The following is a 21,737-nucleotide window of genomic DNA, read 5'->3' on the forward strand; positions in this document are numbered from 1 at the left end:
GTTGAGTACCAAAAGGGCATTAAAACGCTTAGTAGAGTTTATTGAGCTGTTGGGGTGTCAAGGATAACATGGTTTATTCTATCATTCTCACAGAGCATTCCAGGAGGTACTTCAAAAGGCAAAAGTAGCAACATAATCTTGGATAGTGCTTTCCCATCACCCCTTCCCTACTTGAGCCTCTCTCCTGACCTTACTCCTCCCCCCCCCCCCCAAGTATTCACCTCAGGTCACTCTATTTAACATGACTAATGCTCACCATCAGTTTTCCGCCTAAGCGAAAGAGTACTTCTATTCCCAGTTTATGCGTGTTCATTTTTAGCTCCCCCTCCTTAATTGCTTCCCCCTCCCCCACCATGACTCCTCTCCCCATTCCCTTCCACCCCTTCCAAGTCTGAGAGATTGCAACATTCAGGCACCCCAGGTATCAGAATTTTGCAATCAGTAATGGCAGTGAATTGAGCGTTACTCTGCCAAGAAAGATACATACAACTTCCTCAAAAAAACAAAACAAAACAAAACAAAACAAAAGCGAACATACTTTCCCATGTGTCAGGAGCAGATAACCAGCATTAAACACACATGTTTTGTCATCTCTTCACCCCCCCCCCTTCACAGAATGGACTTGCCCCCCTGCACATGGCAGCTCAGGGGGACCACTTGGACAGCGCCCGCCTCCTGCTTTACCACCACGCACCTGTTGATGACGTCACTGTCGTGAGTTTTACTTCTCAAGGAGGTTTTTTGTGTGTCTCACTTCCTTTTATTCAGTGATTTTGCGTCATGATTACTCACAGCATAATGTATGAATGAAGCAGACAGTCTGTCTGTTACATCCACCCATCCTCCCCCCCCCCCCCCATGACAAGAATCTATTCCCATGAGCAGATGGCAGAGGAAACTTTTCAGACCAAGATTTTCAGTTGGAGCTAACAAAGTCTCAACAACAAAAACAACTGTGTGCTTTCAACAGTTATGACTGAGGAACAAATGAAAAATGTCATCCCGAGTTCTATGTTGCATTCTAGTTCAGTTCATTGTGAAACTGTTTTTTTGTTTTTGTTTGATACTTTGATACTAGGACAGGTTAAAAAAAGAGAAGAAAAGATTACTCTGTAAGAAAATGATGATCCTAAATGATTACAGTATAAGAGATATATCAGGTTGGGTATGCAAGAAATTGCAAGAGGGAAACAAGCAAACTTTTGATTGTCACATTACCTATAATGTTGTAATGCATGTTTATGATCAAGATGACCATCTTGACCCTTGATGTGACCATTACTGCACATTTGTTCTCTTTGGCAGGACTACTTGACCCCACTGCACGTGGCCGCCCACTGTGGACACCACAAGGTGGCCAAGCTCTTGCTTGACCGCAAGGCCAACCCATCAGCTAGGGCATTGGTGAGTTAATTACACATACTCAGGCATTCCTGTGGTATAATGTATTCATGTATGTATTTCCCATCTGAGGATTTCCTGGATGTTTTACTTCATACATGCAATTCTGATGACTCAGGAATTTGAGTTAGATGTACTGAATAAGCTTCTTTTTTTTTTTTTTTTTAAAATACTGTAACTTGTGATGTAGAAATGAGCAAACTTATTTCATATGTTAGACTCTTGTGTTCTCTGCATTTATAGTCAGATTTCTGTACACATCAGAGTTCTTTTTTTGGAAGAGGACATCCCAGCATATGATTATTATTTTAGTTGCTACTTGAACTTGTACAAATAATTATCAGATTGAGATTTTAAACTTTGACAAGAGATGAAAAATTTAGAATATGCACAGCTTTGAATCAGTGTAGTGTTTTTGTCTTTCAGAATTAAATGTTATACATAGATACTTGTTGGTACACAAATGAATGGTATTAAACTAGTGCATGTAGATACAAGGCCGGTATACAAATAAGGAATAACTAGTATTCATAGATAGTTGTTGGTGTACAAATAAGAAACAGCTCAACAAGACAAAGGTTATGTTAGATCAGTCTTGAAATGGCATTTTTCTATGCTTGACAGTGGTTGCTATTATATTTATACACATCTCCTGAATTTACAGAATGGATTCACCCCACTGCACATCGCCTGCAAGAAGAACCGAGTCAAGGTCATCGAACTCCTGCTGAAGTATGGCGCCTCAGTTCAAGCTACAACTGAGGTAGAGAACAAACCGACAAACAAACAAACAAACAAACATGCAACCAGAAGGGCTTTCATCTGAGGAGCAGAGAATCTGTAATCGGCACTAACCAACTAATAGTAGAGCTAGAGTGTGACTATCACACCATTATTAGTCTGCAACAGCAGTCCCCTCTTAACACCAGTATTTTTTTTTTTAAACAAGAGTGACCAGTATGAACAAAACATATCGTGTATATTGCTCACAAACAAGGCTTTCATGTTGTCTGTGTAATGCATTTCTATATAGCCAGTCACAAATTTGATACAAGGCATATGTTTCATAGGATTTAGTAATCTATAAGATGCATTTCTGGTGCTTTTGATTTAATATTTTTGAAACAGAGTTAGGTATGTTGCAGATATGTATTTTATGTTTCCTTTCATGAGATCTTTACAACTTAATCTATACCAAAGTTTAACACATTGTTCCTTTGAATGATGAAATTTTACTGTTATTAAGTATTTATTTTGTTATGCCTATATAAAACAATTTCTTTTTCTTAAAATGAATTCTGGTAAAGGTATTTGTTAGATATCAATGTAAAGAATCAACATGCACATGGTTATAAACTGGAGAGAGATGAAACTCAGATTGACATAAAACTGTTGTAATACCGATATATGTAGGTACAACAGAGTTGGGATATTTTTAGATTTGACACTTGACCCCAATCAATAATCGGTTCCTTATAGCCAGTTTTTCATATACCTATGTTGGTACCCCTTGTATGATAATCGGGATGCTTTTAATATCCTTGAACTGATTATCCCGCAGAATTCAAACACAACTAAACCCCTCTGTGATCATCTAAATTTCATCTAGTATTTCTCCAGCTCATCATTCATTTTCCTCCTCTGTTTTATCCCCTCCAACAGTGTTCTTTGTCTGTATCATTCATTTTCGAATCTGATTTCCCCCGTCGATGTAGCATCTATTAGCTATTATAGTACTGTAGCTGATGATCCGAACCCACCACTACCGCGTTTGGTATGTTTGTTTGTCTGGTCTGTTTGCACCCCCGCAGTCTGGCCTCACTCCACTGCATGTTGCCGCCTTCATGGGCAATATCAACATTGTGATGTACCTCATCAAAAACGGAGGCGGAGTGGATGAGACCAATGTGGTAGGTTGAGACGGGGAACCGGAAGAGGAGGAGAAGATAGAGAGGAATACTCTACTCCCAGCAGAGATGGATAGAGAAAGTTGTCTTTGCATACAAAGAGTTTTAGCACCAAAAACCAATATATCCATTTTTATCAACTTGAGGTATTTGAGATTCAATCTGCTGAAAAAAAAACAGTGAAGATTATTAGAATATATGTGATGATTTTAATGATATCTTCGAAAATGTTTCTTTTTATGTAACGAGTGCAGTATCATTGCATAAATTTTCTTTTCTCTACTTGATGACTGCACTTAAAAAACTTTGAAAATTACATTTATCCGTTTTTACATTCCAACTCTTCATATAAATATATATGTGCATATCATGGAAAAAACAGATTTTGGTTTGTATAATCAAAACAAGTGCAGTGAGTGTGTGTGCTTTAAGATATTTTAGAGTTGACATTAAAGTGTTTTTTGTGACTTGTTCCTCTTGTTCTAAGAGGGGCACATGTGACTGTTAGGTTGTCATGGCAACATCAAACAGACAGTCTTGCCAGTTTTTCATTCTGTGACATAGCATATAGGTATTTCTTTATAGAAAATTTAAACGTACACATTTCCCCCCTAAATTTTCCTAATTTATGAATGTATTTGTGTTAAGGATTTGCAGAATGAGTAATGCTCTTTAGGCATATATTCCAAGCTGTGATCATTCATGTCTCATTTGAAGGAAGTGATGTTATTTGCATGCGGTAGCACACAAGAATCTTTTACTTTTTGTGCATTGCAGTTTGTATTTATTATGAAATGCAATTAGAAAATAAGAGAAGTTAAAAATATTGGGGTGAAGTGTGATTACAGACCACTTTCAGCATGATCAAACCCCCATCTTCTGGCAGTTAGCTTTTCTCGTAATTGCTTTACAAATAAGTTAGTTTTTCTAGATACTATTTGGTTATGTTGTCAGAATTGGCATAGGTTTTCATTCCTGCATAAGGGAGTAGATCTATTGCTTCACATTGTTTCTCCGCATGAAATCTCTCCTAACAGCGTGGCGAGACCCCTCTCCATCTTGCTGCCCGTGCCAACCAGATTGAGGTCATCCGCGTATTGCTCAGCAACGGTGCTAAGGTTGATGCCCGCGCCCACGAGAACCAGACGCCGCTGCACATCGCGGCCCGTCTCGGCAACGCAGAGATCGTCAAACTCCTCCTTGACAATGGGGCGTCTCCCGATGCCCAGACCAGGGATTTGTACACCGCCCTCCACATTGCAGCCAGGGAAGGCAAGGAGGATGTGGCCAAGGTCCTGCTTGACAACGGCGCGTCTCTCTCCATGACGACCAAGGTTTGGCTTCATTCCTGCCAAATGTGTAACATCCGTGCACAAGGCAGCTAGAAACGTGTGTGTGTCAAGTGTGTGTTGAATTTGTGTGTATGTCAATTGTGTGGGGTGTGTGTGTGTCTATTTATGTCTGTGTGTACGTAGGTGGGATAACCTAAAATTATGCTTTTTGCTCACCAGGATGACATACCCACTTCACAAATAAAAAATAATTTGAAATCATGGTGCAGCTTACCCCCCACTCTTCTTGCATTCATTCAAATGCAAAAAATAAGTATGTACAGAAACCATCAGCTTGCGAGGGGGAAAAATCCAGCTTATTCCATAGTAACATTTTAAGCACCCATCGAGTTGTCTTTGACATTGACAGCTACTGTGAAGAGACACAGATAGACGCGGATCCAAAAGCTGTAGAATTATTTCAGGCTGAAGGGGGCATTCGGACTGGAAGATGATCTTGTCTGCTGCTAGAGAATGTTGGGAAGAGAATCAGGAAAGTATGCATATAATGTGTTTAAAGGGCTGTTAGTTCACTTTAATAGCTAATGTTACACTTCAGTAGATGAACGACAGTACAGTGCTTGTCATGGCAATTCGCTTTTTCTCTATCTCTCAACATGAAAAAAACCCTGAAAATATCAAAATTGTGACAGGAATTACAGCTTATATATTACAAAGCAATGAGTAGGAATCTATAAGATCTTTTGCGGTAGGTTAATGTTTTATTCATTAAAGGATACCCAGAAATGGATGTTAGCTGGTAGTGCTTCAGTAGGATTGTTAGATATTAAAAGTCCTGATTTCAGAAGTTTGCCAAAAAATTCAAAAATCTAAAAGTTGTTATGGTAACACTAAGCTCTGTATTTGCATTTTTTTCACCATGCCTTTTCACATTCTCAATTTAGATTTTTTCTTTATTTTGTTTTAATAGATCCTGTGGATTCACCTTAGGAATATGTTGCCTAGATCTAAATTCTCCTGAAGTATGCATACATCTTACATGCATCTCTGAAGTAAATTATCAAGTTTTGAATGAATTTGAAATTCAGTTCAGCTGCACTCTTCAAATTTGGCTCTTTCAAAAACAAAAGTACCCATCTTGTATTGCCTTGCATGCATTTTTCCTATGCAGAAAGAGTTTACTCCACTTCATGTGGCCGCTAAGTATGGCCGCTATGATGTGGCCCAACTGCTTCTGAGCCGCTACGCCAGCCCTGACGCAACGGCCCAGGTAGGTTCACAGAATGGTTTCATTGCACATGGACACAGTTTCTTGTCTCCCCGCATTTTTTGTATTGAACCTTCTCAAATTGTGCCTTGGGTCATCACAATGACATATGATTCTCTCGTGAACACATCAAAAAATATTTTTTCATTAGAGTATTCCTCAGTAAAACATGACTCAGACATAAAGTTGCATTGAAATTTCAACTGGCAAGGTAGATGCACAGTGTGTATTAAAACACCCTGGGCATAGCTTTTAATAGTGCATTTCAGAATGCAACTTAAACCACATGTACATGATTCCACCAATACTAGTCAAGAAGGCTTATGTTGTCATTCATTGTCTGTAAGGCAAGTGAGAAGCTGACCAGCTACCATTACTAATCATCAAGCACAAATTTGCCACTTTGGTAGTTGTGATTCACAGTGGGCTGGTCACAAAAAGAGACACTGCTTCCCCCAAAAAGAAGAGGTTCACACAAGAAACCTGTTGTGCTATTCTTCTTCTTCTTCTGATTAAGTCTGCCTCCTTCAATAGACTGAAGATTCTTGCAGACTGGTGCTATTTACATTATAATACAATTTATTTACAGATATTTACAAGCACATAGAAAATTTGACGAAAATGCTAGCCACTGTGATCAACCGTTAGACGGTTTCGAAATGATCCCACAGATGGCGCTGAAACAATTTCTGACGACAGGGATTCCATGCTGGGGATATTCATGAACAAGCCAATTGAGTTTTAATTGCTTTAGTACTGCTGAAATGGACTAAAGAACCTTCTTCTGGCAAAATTACCAGACTATGTTGCATATATCTGGTTACACATACATGTATATCTGGATGTTCTCATATGATTGAGATTGATGTTAGCTTTTGAAACATGTGGTGTCATCGGATGTTATAAATATAAGGATGCTGTTTCTAAACAAACAAATTGAATATTGTTATAGTTTACACTTCACTGGACTACTGTGTAATCTTCTTACAACAAAAGCAACATAATGTCCACCCAAGAGTCATGAAGTGGTGGCTTGTTGGTTCAACAGTTGCAGATTTTTTATGCCTTTAGAGGAAAACTATACCCTTGGACATATCTCAAATGCAGATAGTGATAACAACATATATATGGGATGTGTCAGAGTGAAGGAAGATCTTGTAGTTGACACGTTTAGCTTGTTATTCAGTTGTGAAATGACCCGATCAAACCCATTTGCTTCATTACAGAATGGACTTACCCCACTTCATATCGCTGCCCACTACGACAACGTCAAGGTGGCCATGCTACTGCTAGACCAGGGAGCCACGCCACACAAGACTGCCAAGGTGAGAATATTTCAGTGGCAGCTGGTGCTTCAAAAGAGGCATGGTGGGACACAAGCAACACACACAACTCAGTTTTATCATACATCAACTTTCATACCATTTAGCATTCCATATATGGAGAAGAATACATATTGCATACCATCAGCAGATTATAAGATATTACATTCAGTGGGTGTAAGTTATGCTCAAGTTTGTAGTATTCTGCCATCCCAGCAGAAGCACCTTTTAGGGATAACTAAACAAGAGCAAGATAACAATTCTTATGATTCCTGTTTCAATCTAGAGGAAGTGATTTGTTTATCCTCCAAAGAATCTCAGGTAGATAATTATTCAAGCAAGCAGGATGATATAAGAACAGAATAAAAAAGAGAGGATGAAGACTGCTACAAAATGGGGTTGGTTGAGCTGGAACAAAAGGAGGCAGTGCTAGTGTTCCAGCAAAGGGCCTACATGGGTGTGTGCATTGTTCCTCTTTTCACCAGGCTCTGAGTGAGCACTCAATGGATGACCTACCATTGTCTACACTATGTAAGGAGTAGGAAGTGCTATTAAAGTTATAATCTCCACTGAAAGCATCTTCTCTCCCAAAGTCAGCCTACCCCTTCATCCTCATCAAACCAGGAGAGTGCCAGGCAGTTATCAGTAGTTCATAAGCATTAGACGGTCTGTTTGCAGTGAGACAAAGAAAACTGTGTGCTATTTCTTTGTAGTTGAATTCATGAGTGAGTCTTGCTGGACTGTGGTACACGTGGTAGTGTCCATGTTTGTGGTTGCTGGGCCATACACTGTGGTTTGAGTGTTGTGTTTAATACACACCTTTGAATGATGGCTAGTACAGCTGAGAAGACAGAGGTAAGAAGCTCTACAGCTGTTACAACCTGGCAAGAGTACATTTGTATTTGTTGTATGTATTTGTTGTTGGTTTGTGATACATGCCATGAGATGTATTGCTTTAAATCTAATAGGATGAGGACATACATGTGCATGCAGTTACATTTTGTATGTGTACTGTATGAATCCATCTTCTTTCATACAATCCATGTATCCACCATTAATTTGGATAAGATGATTGTATTCTCCATTATCACATGCACATGCACATGTATTGTCAGAAAGCAAATGGTATCTGACAGCACTATTCAAAGGTGGTCATTTTACAGTGTTGATGCATGGTTGTAGTATAAATAATTACTAGAATAAGGAATACAGTTGTAGTTAAAATAGTGTTAGTTTAGCAATTGTGAAAGGAACATAGAACAGCCCTAATTGTGGGAGTGTACAATGGACATTCACTTGTACATTAGTCCTAAGAAATTAATGTCTACTGTAGGCTCAATCAGCTGTTGGGGCTTAATGGGTAAGACAACAAACTGCAAATCTGAGGACCATGATTGAAGTCCCCTAGTAACTGTGGAAGTTGTGCCCCAAGGCAAGGCAATTCATCCTCATTGCCTACTCCTTCAGGGGGGAGTTAAGGCTGTCGGTCTTGTGGATGCATACTGACAGGTATTCAATGATTCCTGAACAGCCATGATCAACAGATCATAATGCAAACTTGGTTTTTATTCCTCTCCCGTCCACAGAACGGCTTCACTCCGCTGCACATTGCGGCCAAGAAGAACCAGATGGATGTGGCCACCACCCTGCTTGAGTATGGCGCCGATGCCAACGCCATGACCAAGCAGGGCATCAGCCCGATCCATCTCGCTGCTCAGGAGGGCCACACCGAGATGCTCGCCCTCCTCTTGGAGCGCGGTGCCAAGCCCAACATCACTGCCAAGGTAATCACAATTCTTCCTACTCGACGAGACTCTCAACCCATTCCATACTGAATTCTGAAATGCCTGTAGACTTAATATGCAGGCCACCAGGTTCCCGTACAGAATGGGGTAATTGCTGCCATCTTTTGTTGATTAAATGTTCATGTTCTAGTTGACCATGTTATTGTCTGAGGCAAAGGTCTGCTTTGAAAAGACCAGAAGGAAAAACAGAAACAAAAATAGTATCCTTCGCCGGCGTTAACATTCTGATGTGTGTATGTGCTGCAATGGCAAAGCCACAATTTCCTTTAATAGGAAATGTAAGGTTTGAAGATATTGAATGCACTCAATCTGAGTTCACAGTAATCAAGCTACCCATGACTTCTCCCTCTAGAATGGACTGACCCCACTTCACCTGGCTGCCCAAGAGGACCAAGTTGAGGCCGTTGCCATGCTGCTTGACAACGGTGCCCAGATTGACCCCTCTACTAGGGCGGGCTACACCCCGCTCCACGTGGCCTGTCACTATGGCAACCTGAAGACGGCCACCTACCTGCTGGAGCACGGCTCGGCTGTTCAGGCTAAGACCAAGGTGAGTGCGAGACCATTTGATATTATAAAATGGGCTTTAGAATCTCTGCAATGATGCATTGATTTTTGCTGATTCACACTGAGCCATGCGTCCGGTAAAATCCGAACGCATGGTGTACCGGATGCATGATAGGGAAAAAGGTTGAATTTCATGTATTTACGGGCCCATTTTATAAAATTAATGATGCACAGGCCTGTTTCGTGCATCAGTGAGAATTGGATGCTCTCGTTTAACTTTGGAAACCGTCTAAAATCCACTCACTGCTCTCTTGGGTTTAAACAGTTCCAAAGTTAAAGTCGCTCATCCAATTCTCACCGATCCACTCTGTCCTGTGCACCATTTGATACCAATGGTGATAGCATCTGAAATTACTCCTGGATGAGTCATGCTGCATCCTTCTCCAAAGCAAACTGTGCATTTGTGCAAGATGCTGCAAATGAGATCAACAGATAAGTTGATCTACCTATACACTAGCGGTATGAAAACAAGATGCTACATTATTCCACCTTTCTAATGTGTGACATTAATTTGTAATAATGGTATGAAAAGAGTGTGACATACTTTCTCCAAGAGGAAATAAAGAACGAAATTTGGCAGATGAATCAAGCTGACATGTGGCAAGCATGTTCGTAATTAACAACCACTTACGTGTACGTAAATCAGTTAAAAGTCTGAATTACTGAGAAAAAAAAATTGCTAGTTTGCAAAGGAGGAATACACCATTTCAATTCTTTTGAGGTATGCGGCTGTTATGATTTCTAGCCTTAATATCATGCCAGAGTGTTTGATCATTTCACTCAAAAAACAACAACAAAAATCCCCCGACCCAGTTCATCATCTATTTACAATGCTTGCCATGTGGTATCTGCATCTGATATTATCACTCTGTGATGTTGCTATGACATCATTCTTCCGATGTTTGTAGTTTGATGCATTGTATTCCGTTCTGACTTGCAGCATGGCTTGACTCCATTACACCAAGGTGCCCAACAGGGCCACGTCGCCATCATCAACATCCTGCTGCAGCACAAAGCTGATCCCAACGAAACCGCCAACGTGAGTTTTTGACTCCAATCCATTACGGATCGAGCCCCTCATTTCAGACCACATCATTTTGCTCTGTTGGATTGACAGCCACCATCACACAATAATCTCATTATTTGTTTTAAATCTCCCTTCAGACTGATTCCCTTTAAACCACACTAAACATCATACAATTGAAAACAAAAGACCAGGTCATTTTGAGTGATTTTCTGAGCATGCCCAGTAGAGTTTACAAATTAAGGTTACCATCTGCAACATATTTAATTCAGTGAGGATTTTACAATATACAGTCTTTGACCGAAAAAAAAAAATCATTACATCATTTTGGTTTTGTTCTCAAAGTTGGGAGTGAATACAATTTTGATGAGACCAAATTTTGACTCTAAATGACAAAAATGTCAAATGTTTCAGATACTTGGTCATGCCATCTTCATAAGAATGCTTAATACATATTAGTCTTTGCTGTGAGGAATTCCACATGCTTCTTTAAATAACAATGTAGAGGCTTGATAATGAGGGATCAGTTTAGATTTCCTTAGTAACCACTGCATTTATACTCTCCTCTCTCTTTCACAGAATGGCTACACTGCTCTAGGAATCGCCAAGAGGTTCGGCTACATCTCGGTAGTGAACACCCTGACTATTGTTACCACGGAAACCAGCACTGTCATCTCTGTGAGTGAAAAAAAAAAGACAGAATGAGAGTCAATTCTGAATTTGTATACTATTCCAGTGGTCTTCTTGTAAGGTTGTCATGGTAAACATAATTAAATGTTTACAGTTGAGATAAAAGTCATTGGGCTTTCACTGAATTCATGCACAGTGAAGGTCTGGAGCAGGTGATAAAATCTTTGGCCACAGCCTTTATTGAGAAGAAACAAAGTAGAGAGTCAGAATGTTTGTTGTATGATTCAGTCATGCAATTATTTCAAAAGCATGTGCTGCAGTCACTGGGATTTACACTGTAAATAGATGTTTGTGTTTCTATTTTTGCAATAATCTTCTGTATATGTGTGTATGTGTATGTGTATGTGTGTATGTGTTGGTGTTTGTGTATGTATGTTGGTGTGTTTTGCATTGCACTTGTGCATTTCCTTTGTTACAACTTTTATGTACAATAATGTGACAGCTCCATTATAAGTCCTCATTTTCTTTTTAAATTATGTATATATGCAGAGGGTTCCGTTTCTGTGGTATCACACACAATATTTCCAAATAAGTTTTTGTTCTCACTCCTGACCCACAGCCCACAGAGGAGAAACTGAAAGTTCAAGTCCCAGAGACCATGCAGGTCACCTTCATGTCTGACACCGAGGATGAAGGTAGGAGTCTCTCCAGCCCCCCTATCTTTGATACCTTATCCCCCTGTACCCACCCCTTCACCTCAGCTCCCCCTTTCCTTCTCCCCTCCCTCTCTAGTTCTCAATTTGATCCCTGTCTCTCCTGCCTAGCCTTGTCTCCAGCCTTCTTTATCCCATATTCCCTCCCTCAACTTAAGACATTCTTCTGTGATTTGAATGGATGTACATTATCATGGAATGCTCATGGGAGTTTTTCAGAGATGTGGTGTTATTGTTTTTGTTGTTTTCTTCTTGACTGCCATTTGTGCAAGGAGGATACCATGCACTTGTCATTTCATTTTTCAAGAGTGAAAAAAAAAAACATATCCTTACAAATAAACTATGTAGTTCACACTTCACATTTTATGAGTAGTAGGATGTATACAAAAAAGCAAAAGAATCATATTTGACAAAGGTAAAAGCTTTGTGAAAAGATATCTGCATTTCAAGGCTCAGAGACAGAATGTCGATAAAGTAAAAAGATGCACTATATGAAGCTGTTTCCATAAATTGCACAAAGGTTTGACAAAAGTATTTTTGCAACCACCAACTTTGCCTCATTCCATGGGATATTGTCCATAAACCTAATATGTTATGTACATGAAGAAAATGTTTTGCTGTAAATTTCTGAAATAATGTCACCAGTTTTGTCCTCATGGCTGAAATGCAGGAATGTGTACTTGTGAAATGTCACGTTACATCGAGCAAAGACTTTGCACAATGAGTTGATTTCCATTCTTCTAAATTCTTGAGAGACAAAATTCTTTGCAATATATGTCACACAAATATTCAAGCATACACCGATTCAGCTAGAAACAGTCTCTTGTTCAGCTGGTATTTTATGCTATTTGATTTTATTCATTCTGCAGCACAAAGCATTATTATATTTACATCTGAAAAGTGTTTCATGCCACTTGAAGATTATGCTGCACAAATGTCTGTTTGTTCTATCTCATATTTACTTTTGCAGCATTTTATTTTATTCACACTGATAATAGTATTGTTTACAAATTCATCGCTATCTCTGGATACAGCTTATCACCCCATTTTGGAAATACAGTGAAAGATATATAGGCACATGCACAATGAGGCTAAATGTCAATCAATGCGAAAGACATGTTGTGTCAAGAACTGTATGTAGATAATACACGTCATTGAGGGCATTAAGTAAGAATTATCCACACAAGGTACCTTTGGAATAATCTAACCCGCCCAAGGCAAAAGCCAGGGGAGTTTGGACTGTTTCGAAGGTACCAAGTGGGGATAATTATGCTAAATGTGTCTAAATAAAATGGTGTGTATTATTTGCTTTATTAAATGATGAAGCAGATCCTTGTCATTTGACAAATCCCCCTCATGAGTAAATAAAATGATGGAATCTTGCTCGGTTATCATGAAAGTGCTACTGACCGGTAATAAGCACAACTATGTGTACCAGTAAGGCAAAATTATTGCTTGGTCACATGTTGGCTCTCAACCAGTCATCTGATTAGGCTCTGCTCCATTATTTTGGCATAAATAGTATGTGGCAGCAGTTGCTAAGAGTGAGTAACGTGCAGTGTCTTGATTAGGTGTTGACAATGACAGACACGAAGAATTGTTGGGATTATTGTCAAATGATCATTTTTAACACCATGTGCTCACTGTCATGATTTTTATTTTGTCATTGGTCCCATTAGTGAAGCTGTTGGTAGTACCAAAGAAAAAAAAGAGAATAGATATGTGAAAACATAGAAGTGCATATTATTTGTTGCCAGATGATTATGCCTTCATGCTTTGGTAGTTGGCTCTGGACTGATCAAGAATTGTATTCCTAGTGAAGCATAGTATGGCTTCTTCCATATTTTTTTTTTTTTTTTTTTTTTTTTTTTTTTTTAGAATGATGTACAAACTGTATCAGTGACATTGATCTAGAAAATTGCATGTAAACAGCTGTTGCCTAAAGGCAATGTTTTTAATATAAATGGTTTCCAGCTGAAAAGACAAAGCACTTTGGGCAAATGTGGAGCTTTCTGGAATGAGTTTTTTTTTTTTTTTTTTTCAATAAGAGAATGATTAAAAGTCCAAATGCTGAATATTCTGTAAAAAGAAATTAATCCTTGTAACAAATTCTTTTCAGTATTAAAAAAAAAGAAACAAGCAAACCACATAAAAATGAGGGCCGTTTTTCACGTGAAGTCAATTCTGAAGATTTCATTCTACTGCATATTGCGTTCTGGTCAGTTTGGTGTAAATTCCATATCTGGAAATGTATTTTTCACCTGCAAGGATAGTTTGGGCCTTTCTTACTCCAGCCTGTTTCCAGACATTCCCTGAAGGGTTCCTTTGCTTTTCAGTGTGTTTTTACAGTTGGCAGCCATTACTAGACCTCATGAAGATTCATTGTATTAATTAGATGATTTACTGCTTAGGTATTGATCATGAATGAATGCTTTTTAGTTCATAGAAGACAGTTGCTTGGTTTTTTTGTTTTCTAGTTCAGACATATGCACCCAACTATTCATAGAATTGGATGCCTACATGTACTTTGCATTGCTATCATTACTGTTAAAGAACAAGATATGCTTTGTAAGTGCCAAGAATCATACATGCACATATTAAGTTTTAATGTATTGGTTTCTTTCTTTTTTCTTTTTTTTTGAGGGGGAATAAGAAGTAGCAGGTTTTACCTGCTCTACTCAAAATGTGCCAAATTTTGAAAGAATTTTACTTAGCCTCATTCATAGGATAACAATGAATACTGCATAATCGTTATGCTTTGTCTCTTTTTTTTTTACCTGTAGAGCTATGATAAACTGTGCATGGATTAGATACAATGGCAGCAGTGTAGTATAGTATCACATTGATTTACTAGACATCAAACCTCATTGCTCGATTGTTCTGAAAGAAAGGAATATGAAATGTATGTGCTTCGGCTGAAAGTTCTTGTGCGTGTATTTACATTCATGCTTTACATTTTTATATTTTTGGTTCTCCATTTTCTGCTGGTTGTTGTGTACCACCTACACTCCTTTTCCTGTTATAGAAAGTAATGGTAGGTTGTATGTTTGGATTTATTTCCGCCATTTTTTTCAGTGTTTTACTTTTGAGTTGTTCATGATGAATTGTGATCACCTTCATTGCATGATGTGTCAGAATGCAACATGGCTGCTTGCACGCCTGCCTCGGAGAAGCAAATTGGTACCAGATAGATTTTTAGTGTGGACATGTTTTTAAATGTACATGCAAACTGATTGGGAAAAGAGAAAAATCCATGTCCACTCAACAGGTTGTCATGCTGCAGCGATGTTGTAGTCTGAGTTTTTATGCATCTGTGAAATTAGTCCCATTTGTTTTTTGTTTTTTTTTCCATGTTGTTGCAACAATATGATTTCATTTCATTTTCATTTGCATTGCTTGTTTATTTCAGACATTTTTATTCACGGCCGCTCACTCCGCCAAGAAGATGCAAACTTATCTGGTCGCTTTTATTTCCACTATTATTTCTACTTCACATAGCAATATTTCACCATATACATGTATATCCATCGCTGCATGTCTATATATCATTCCATCCATGAATATTATAATTCCAATTGGGACAGCTGCCTATAACAAATTGGCTTCATATTGTGTCTCGATCTGTGCAGGTCAACTAGATTAGCCCTAGGTACTGACATATTTTCCAGTAAATAGTAGTTCTACACAGAAAGGTATAAACTTGTACACAAGGTCAAGGTAGAGATAACAATTGTTGTCTTTCACCATTGAAGATGTTGATGATCATAGGTATACTATGGAAATAATCATTTCGATACCATCTAATCACCACCACTATGCCAACACTCACAATGATGTTAACAGCTATGTACTAGGTGTTACAAAAAACATTTCCCTCTTTTGATCCTGAATAGTTCGAAACTATAAATCAGATAACAACTGTCATTGACATGAGTAATAGCTGAATAGTGTACAATTTAGTTGGAGGTGATTTGAATGTGAAATCATAAATCAGTTTCATGAAATCATAAATCAGTTTCATGAAATCAGCGATCAATTCTAAAGTTAGGTTCTAGATTTTGGTCAAATTTTAATCCTCTGCGCAAAACTTGAACTTTACACAGGAACCACTGTTGTGAATATGAGTGTATGCTTACAATGACCCTTAACAATGGACATGATCATGAGTACCACCTGTACAGAACTCTGCTGACTGGGCTTCTGGTCTCTTGCTCCAAGGCACATGAATGCTTTATTATTTTTTCATGGTAGATTGCCCTGAGCACTGCTAGTCTGAATTCATGGTAAGAGGGGAAGTGCATGCACATGAAAAAAGTAAGCACATGTTTTCATGTGCTTGCGTACACCACATTTCAGGATGAATAAAGACTAACTGTGATAATGTAATTTCTCGTGAATAAACAATAAACCTGGCCATTGTCCAGGACTATTGTTTGGATGTTAACCACACACTCCCATACACACCAATTGACCCCTGTGCAAAGTGAAAGTTTTGTACAGATGGTTGAAAATAGAGCAAAATCTGAATCTTAACTTAAAAATGAATCCCGAGTTTAATAAAACTGATTCTTGCTTTCATTTCTAAATTACCTCCAACAAAATTGTACACTTTTCAGATATTGCTCATATCAATGGCAGTGTTATCTAATACATAGTTTTTGAACTGTTAAGGATCAAAAGTGGGAAATGTTTTTTGTAACACCTAATACATGTGTCACTAAATGAGGGTACAGCATCACATTTTATATGATGTGATACATATAATTATGTCGTGTATATAACTGTGCTAATATAACAACCATGTTAGGTATTCTGTGGCATTCATATACACAGATAGTATTTGTTGTACCTCATGTTGCGTGTTGGATTTTTTTAAAGATATACGCCATGCCAAACAAGATACTAAAATGCTAGTTACAGCGTGATATACTAGTACCCACATACATGTACTGTTTATAGGCCACTTTGTGTATTGTGGTCTGTCAAATTCATACTGTGGTCAGAAGAGGGAAAATGCCCATGACAATTTTGTTGTGTTTACTTACTATCTGAAAAGTAGTTGATTTGGAGAAAAAATTTGTCTGCTAGAAAATGAAAAATTCCCATTTCATAAGTTTCAGGGAACAAGACCTTGAAATTATGCTTCTGTTACAAATTTATTTGAATTTTAAATTGCGAGAAAAAAATTCTACACCTTGTATATGTGTAATGTTCCATCCTATTAAATCTGGATGATGTATCACTACTAATTAACAACTCATGCAATTTTCAGTTAGGCATGATAGCCTGTGAACCCATGAGATCATCGCACACACTAACGAAACAAACACAGTAGGCATCTTAGGGATCATATTAAAGACAGTTATTAACACATATGTGCAATAGACATCAATGTTAGTCCTTGACATGACTAATACCTGGTAAATAAATTAATTTGTGCTTTATACCACTACTATAATGCAAATGCACACATACATACATGCATAGGATAAAATATACTTTGTGTTTTAACTTTCCCCTTGTTCAATGAATGCATCTGCAGCAAGCATAAAATTGGATTTGGGCTGTATTCTGGTTCTATGTGATTCTGATCTCTATCTGTGCATGAACTTGTTTATTTCCTTCTGAATGTTTCTAATGATTCTTTCTAACAGTGCCTCATTTAACCAATAACCTCAACTTTTGATTTCATTTGAATTTCTTATCTTATCCCTTTTTCTTGACTTGCCTCGCATTAATAAATCAGTTGGATGTAAGTTCATTTCAGTTTGCTGTGCATGATTGCATATGAAACTGTCATTTTGTTGAATATTAGAATGTGGGGGGATGGGGGTGGTATTGCAATTTCAGATGCGGTGGAAGTGCCTTGTATCTAATGCAAGCACAAGAGCATGAATTAATTATAAAATGAAAGTTTATTGTTGTGTAGCAGTTTATATCAGAAGAATAAAAAATTAGGGGGGAAAATGAATTGAAAAAAAAAGTATTAAGGGAGGGAAAATATTCCAATGTGTTTAATGCCTTATGGTTGACAAGAGGCGGTATCTTACTGCCTCCCTGTATTCTCTTATTCTTTGTTTTAACTTGTTTTAACTTGTATTTACCTTGTGTGAATACAATTGTTCCTTGAATTATAAGTGGATCTTCATAAAATTGATAGTTCTCATGCTACTTGTTTTTGTATTTGGGTGTATTTCTTTTTTAGCTAAAGTCATGGGCTGAAAGTTCAGTGCATACGTACATGTGTATGTTTGGTAACTTACATCTCAGAAATGTGATGATACTTTCACTTGAAAGAAAATGAGTGGAAAAATGAATTGTGCTTCATTGTCAGTGCATGTGTAAGGTGACTGATTTTAGGAAAAGAAATATTTTGGCAGGTGGAGGGCAGAACTTAATTGGGGTGTCCATATGTGGTTTTTTTTTAATTGGATTCAAAGGAGGAGCCGTAGTGGAAACTGTGACTCCAATAATGTTTGTTGTGTGCAGTGGCAAGCTCTAAGATAAAGTCTAGAGTATTAGCATTTCTAAAGATGTATTTCAATAGATGTGATACACTTGTACAATGTATATATCCCTCAAGTAATCCTGAACTTCATAATAGAGATCCAACGACCTTCTATTCAAAGCATTCCGATCATCTTTCGTGTACATATATTTCACCGTGTTGTGTGTGTAGAGTCTCTGTTCTGTTTTACATCTGTATTGGTGTGTGTGCATATGTTTGTGTTCATCTGTTTCCTTTCTTGTTCCATTCTAGTTGAATCATTTCACCCAAGGTCCATTGCTAACATTACTACCACAATTACCTCCAACTTCTTGGGAGGAAATTATTCTTTTTTTTTATGACACAAGATCTCTCTCACTGTGGCTGTCGGTCTCTACATCATTACTGACAAAATTATCATAATCATAATTTTGCAATAATTGTAATCTTTATAATTCTTTTTTTCAATATTTTCTTCATTAAAATCATCATCATCTACATCACCATAATTTTCAGAGTCATCTTCCTCAATATCAACATTACATACATCAATATGATTATCATCTTCCATTGTCATTATTGTACGTTGGTGTTATGCCCAGTGATAGAGAAACTACCTATTGTTCTCGTTTCATTCCATTCTCTGTAATAGCCTCTCAATTTATCGCTCATAAATCATACCAAGGAGTGGCCACGGCTGAACTTCACAAAATTGCCGGGGGGGGGGGGGGGGGGGGGTTTGAAATATTTTTAACACTAAATGTTCCCTCAACAATTAACGGGACTAAGAATATGTAAGTCTGCAAATCACATGTATCATTTTCATTTTAAATACTCATCAAATTTAGTATTTCAGTGTTAACATGATCTTTGCCATACCTGTTGATGATTTCCCAAAACTTTCTAGATTTAGTGTTGATCGAAATTTTCTAATCCATTTCCTTGCCCAATGTGGAAGAAGATGTGGAAATTAACAATCATTTAAGTTTTCACTTTACTGATTCCTTTGTCAAAAAAGCAGAACAAACAAAGTCATTTACTTTAATTCCGAAAACATATCTCGGGTCTGCCCTATTACGTGGTATTGCTTCTGACTTTGCTTTTTAATATTACCATTAATATCCTCATCCGTACCTGACATGTCAAGACACCTCCCATTTTTATCGGTATTATTACCACATTTCTTTATATCATTTTCGTCAAGATTGAAACATTTATTATTTCATCTTATTTTGGTTCTGTCACTTCCTCCATCATCTTCATACTCTTTTTCTTTGTCTTTGTCATCATCATCATCGTCATCATCATCATCATCACTGACACCTCATCATCATCTCATCATCACCATCCTCATTGAAATCACCAGTACCATAATCCCCATCATCATCATCATCATCATCATCATCATCATCATAACCATCCTCATCCTCATCACAATCTTCCTCATTGAAATCATTACCACCACCATCATCATCGTCATCATCAGCATCACCATCATCACCATAACCATCCTCACTATCACCAACTTCTTCCTCATTAAAATCATTATCACCACCACCATCATCATCATCATCACCACCACCACCACCACCACCACCACCACCACCACCATCATCACCATTATCATCATCATCATCATCATCACCACCACCACCACCACCATCATCACCATCATCATCATCACCACCACCACCACCACCACCACCACCACCACCATCCTCATCATCAATACCATTATTATCTCCTTCATCCTACTCCTCACTAGACCAGTGCCATGTACAGTATATCACTCTCATCGCCATGGCAGTTCCTGCACAGTAATGTATCCCTCTCTAAACTACCAATAGCTGTGCTTCTACAACTTCTGCAATCCTGCTTTAGTCTGACCCATTTCTAATCAGAAATCATCAACCATTTCACATTCTCACCACGTTTTCTACCACTTCACTTCACTTCACTTCACTTCACTTCACTTCACTTCACTTCACTTCACTTCACTTCACACCATCCTACCTTCACAGTAGCACATCATAACTCTATCCAATATATCATAACTTTATCCTGTGTAGTCACATCTAGACACATATCAGTATGTTTCATATATGCCATTTATATTCAACCTTATCAATTAAGTAGCTGGATAAAGGGCACTAATGATTTATGCATAAAAGGATTGTCAGCTGACATATATATTCTCATTTATGATACACATATCTCTTCTAAACTGGTCGCAAAACTTGTATGTATGATATTCTTTCAGTTTGTTCCATCTTTCTCTCAGCTAGTTTGCCACCATAAAAGTACTGATTATCATAACTAAGATTTTTCAATAGTTTGATGCCATATTTAGCTACATTTACTCAGAATACATTTACTCTTTGTAAACTATGAATAGCCAATTATATTGTTACATCAAGTATCAAAGCATATTCCACTTGATATTAAACAAAAAATAAATAAAAAGGTCGTGCATGAGAGCTCACATTCTGTGCAGATACCTATGTATGTAGAAATATAGTTGCTACAGTAGTCAGTTCTTCCAGACTGTCAGATGAAAGAATAGTATGGGACCTGGCCACTTAGCTAAAATTAAATTAAAGATCAGTGGAGATTTCTAACTTAAGTAATCATATTATGTTAAGAGTTCATTTCCAAGTGGCACATGCAATGAGGTTGTAAAGTTTGATGGCATGCACATAATATTTTAGCGCATGATGATTCATCAATTTTCATGAACTTTACAATTTGCACATTGCATGGATCAAAGTAAGATTTAGCTCTCATACTTGTAGTTGTTAACATGTGAATGGGCAGAATTCGAGCTGGTGACCATTTTCTGTCGTTATGACCCAAGATTAACTTCATGCCCTTGCAGGGGACGATGTGTCCATGACTGGAGACCAGTCTCTCCTCACTCCTCAAGAGATCAGAAACATGGGGGATGACTCTGTTGCCAATGACAACCGCCGATCCTGGGAGGAGGATTGGATGCGTGGAGAGCCGGTGAGTGTAGACAAAGAGGAGTCAAGAAGGGGATAATACGTGATTGCAGTTTCCATGGTGTAGAGCTTAGAGATCATACGAACTGAATGGCTGGTACTTTTGTTGTTGTTGTTGTTGTTGTTGTTGTCACCTGTGTCCCAACAAGGTCAAATCTACAATAGGAGATTCAGGCTTCTACCAACCTTTAGTGATTTGCTGGCTAGCTTTCATCCACTCCTGTGGACTTCTTCAGGCCAAGTGATTGCACCGTTTCTATAGCACTGCCTGCTTGTTTCTTGGTCATTGTACCAAAGATTGGTGATAGGCTGTATCCTGAATC

At 38.0% G+C, this 21,737-nt stretch overlaps 1 protein-coding gene across 22 annotated transcripts in view; it reads left to right on the top strand.

Annotated features, from left to right (window-relative positions):
* LOC139713888 (uncharacterized) overlaps positions 1 to 21,737 on the top strand; it is a 303,947-nt gene that overhangs the window by 204,501 nt on the left and 77,709 nt on the right. For all 22 annotated transcript variants that reach the window (XM_071625598.1, XM_071625599.1, XM_071625590.1 and 19 more), the window contains 13 exons: positions 616 to 714; positions 1,306 to 1,404; positions 2,066 to 2,164; positions 3,213 to 3,311; positions 4,346 to 4,642; positions 5,772 to 5,870; positions 7,094 to 7,192; positions 8,776 to 8,973; positions 9,347 to 9,544; positions 10,502 to 10,600; positions 11,165 to 11,263; positions 11,835 to 11,910; positions 21,291 to 21,418. In XM_071625598.1, the coding sequence (XP_071481699.1) occupies positions 616 to 714; positions 1,306 to 1,404; positions 2,066 to 2,164; positions 3,213 to 3,311; positions 4,346 to 4,642; positions 5,772 to 5,870; positions 7,094 to 7,192; positions 8,776 to 8,973; positions 9,347 to 9,544; positions 10,502 to 10,600; positions 11,165 to 11,263; positions 11,835 to 11,910; positions 21,291 to 21,418 (1,689 nt within the window). The remainder of the gene's footprint in view (positions 1 to 615; positions 715 to 1,305; positions 1,405 to 2,065; positions 2,165 to 3,212; positions 3,312 to 4,345; positions 4,643 to 5,771; positions 5,871 to 7,093; positions 7,193 to 8,775; positions 8,974 to 9,346; positions 9,545 to 10,501; positions 10,601 to 11,164; positions 11,264 to 11,834; positions 11,911 to 21,290; positions 21,419 to 21,737) is intronic.

This window comes from Diadema antillarum, unplaced genomic scaffold, assembly GCF_040938485.1.
Source record: "Diadema antillarum isolate AM-2024a unplaced genomic scaffold, OU_Dant_1.0 seq00002087_RagTag, whole genome shotgun sequence".
Classification (NCBI taxonomy): domain Eukaryota; kingdom Metazoa; phylum Echinodermata; class Echinoidea; order Diadematoida; family Diadematidae; genus Diadema; species Diadema antillarum.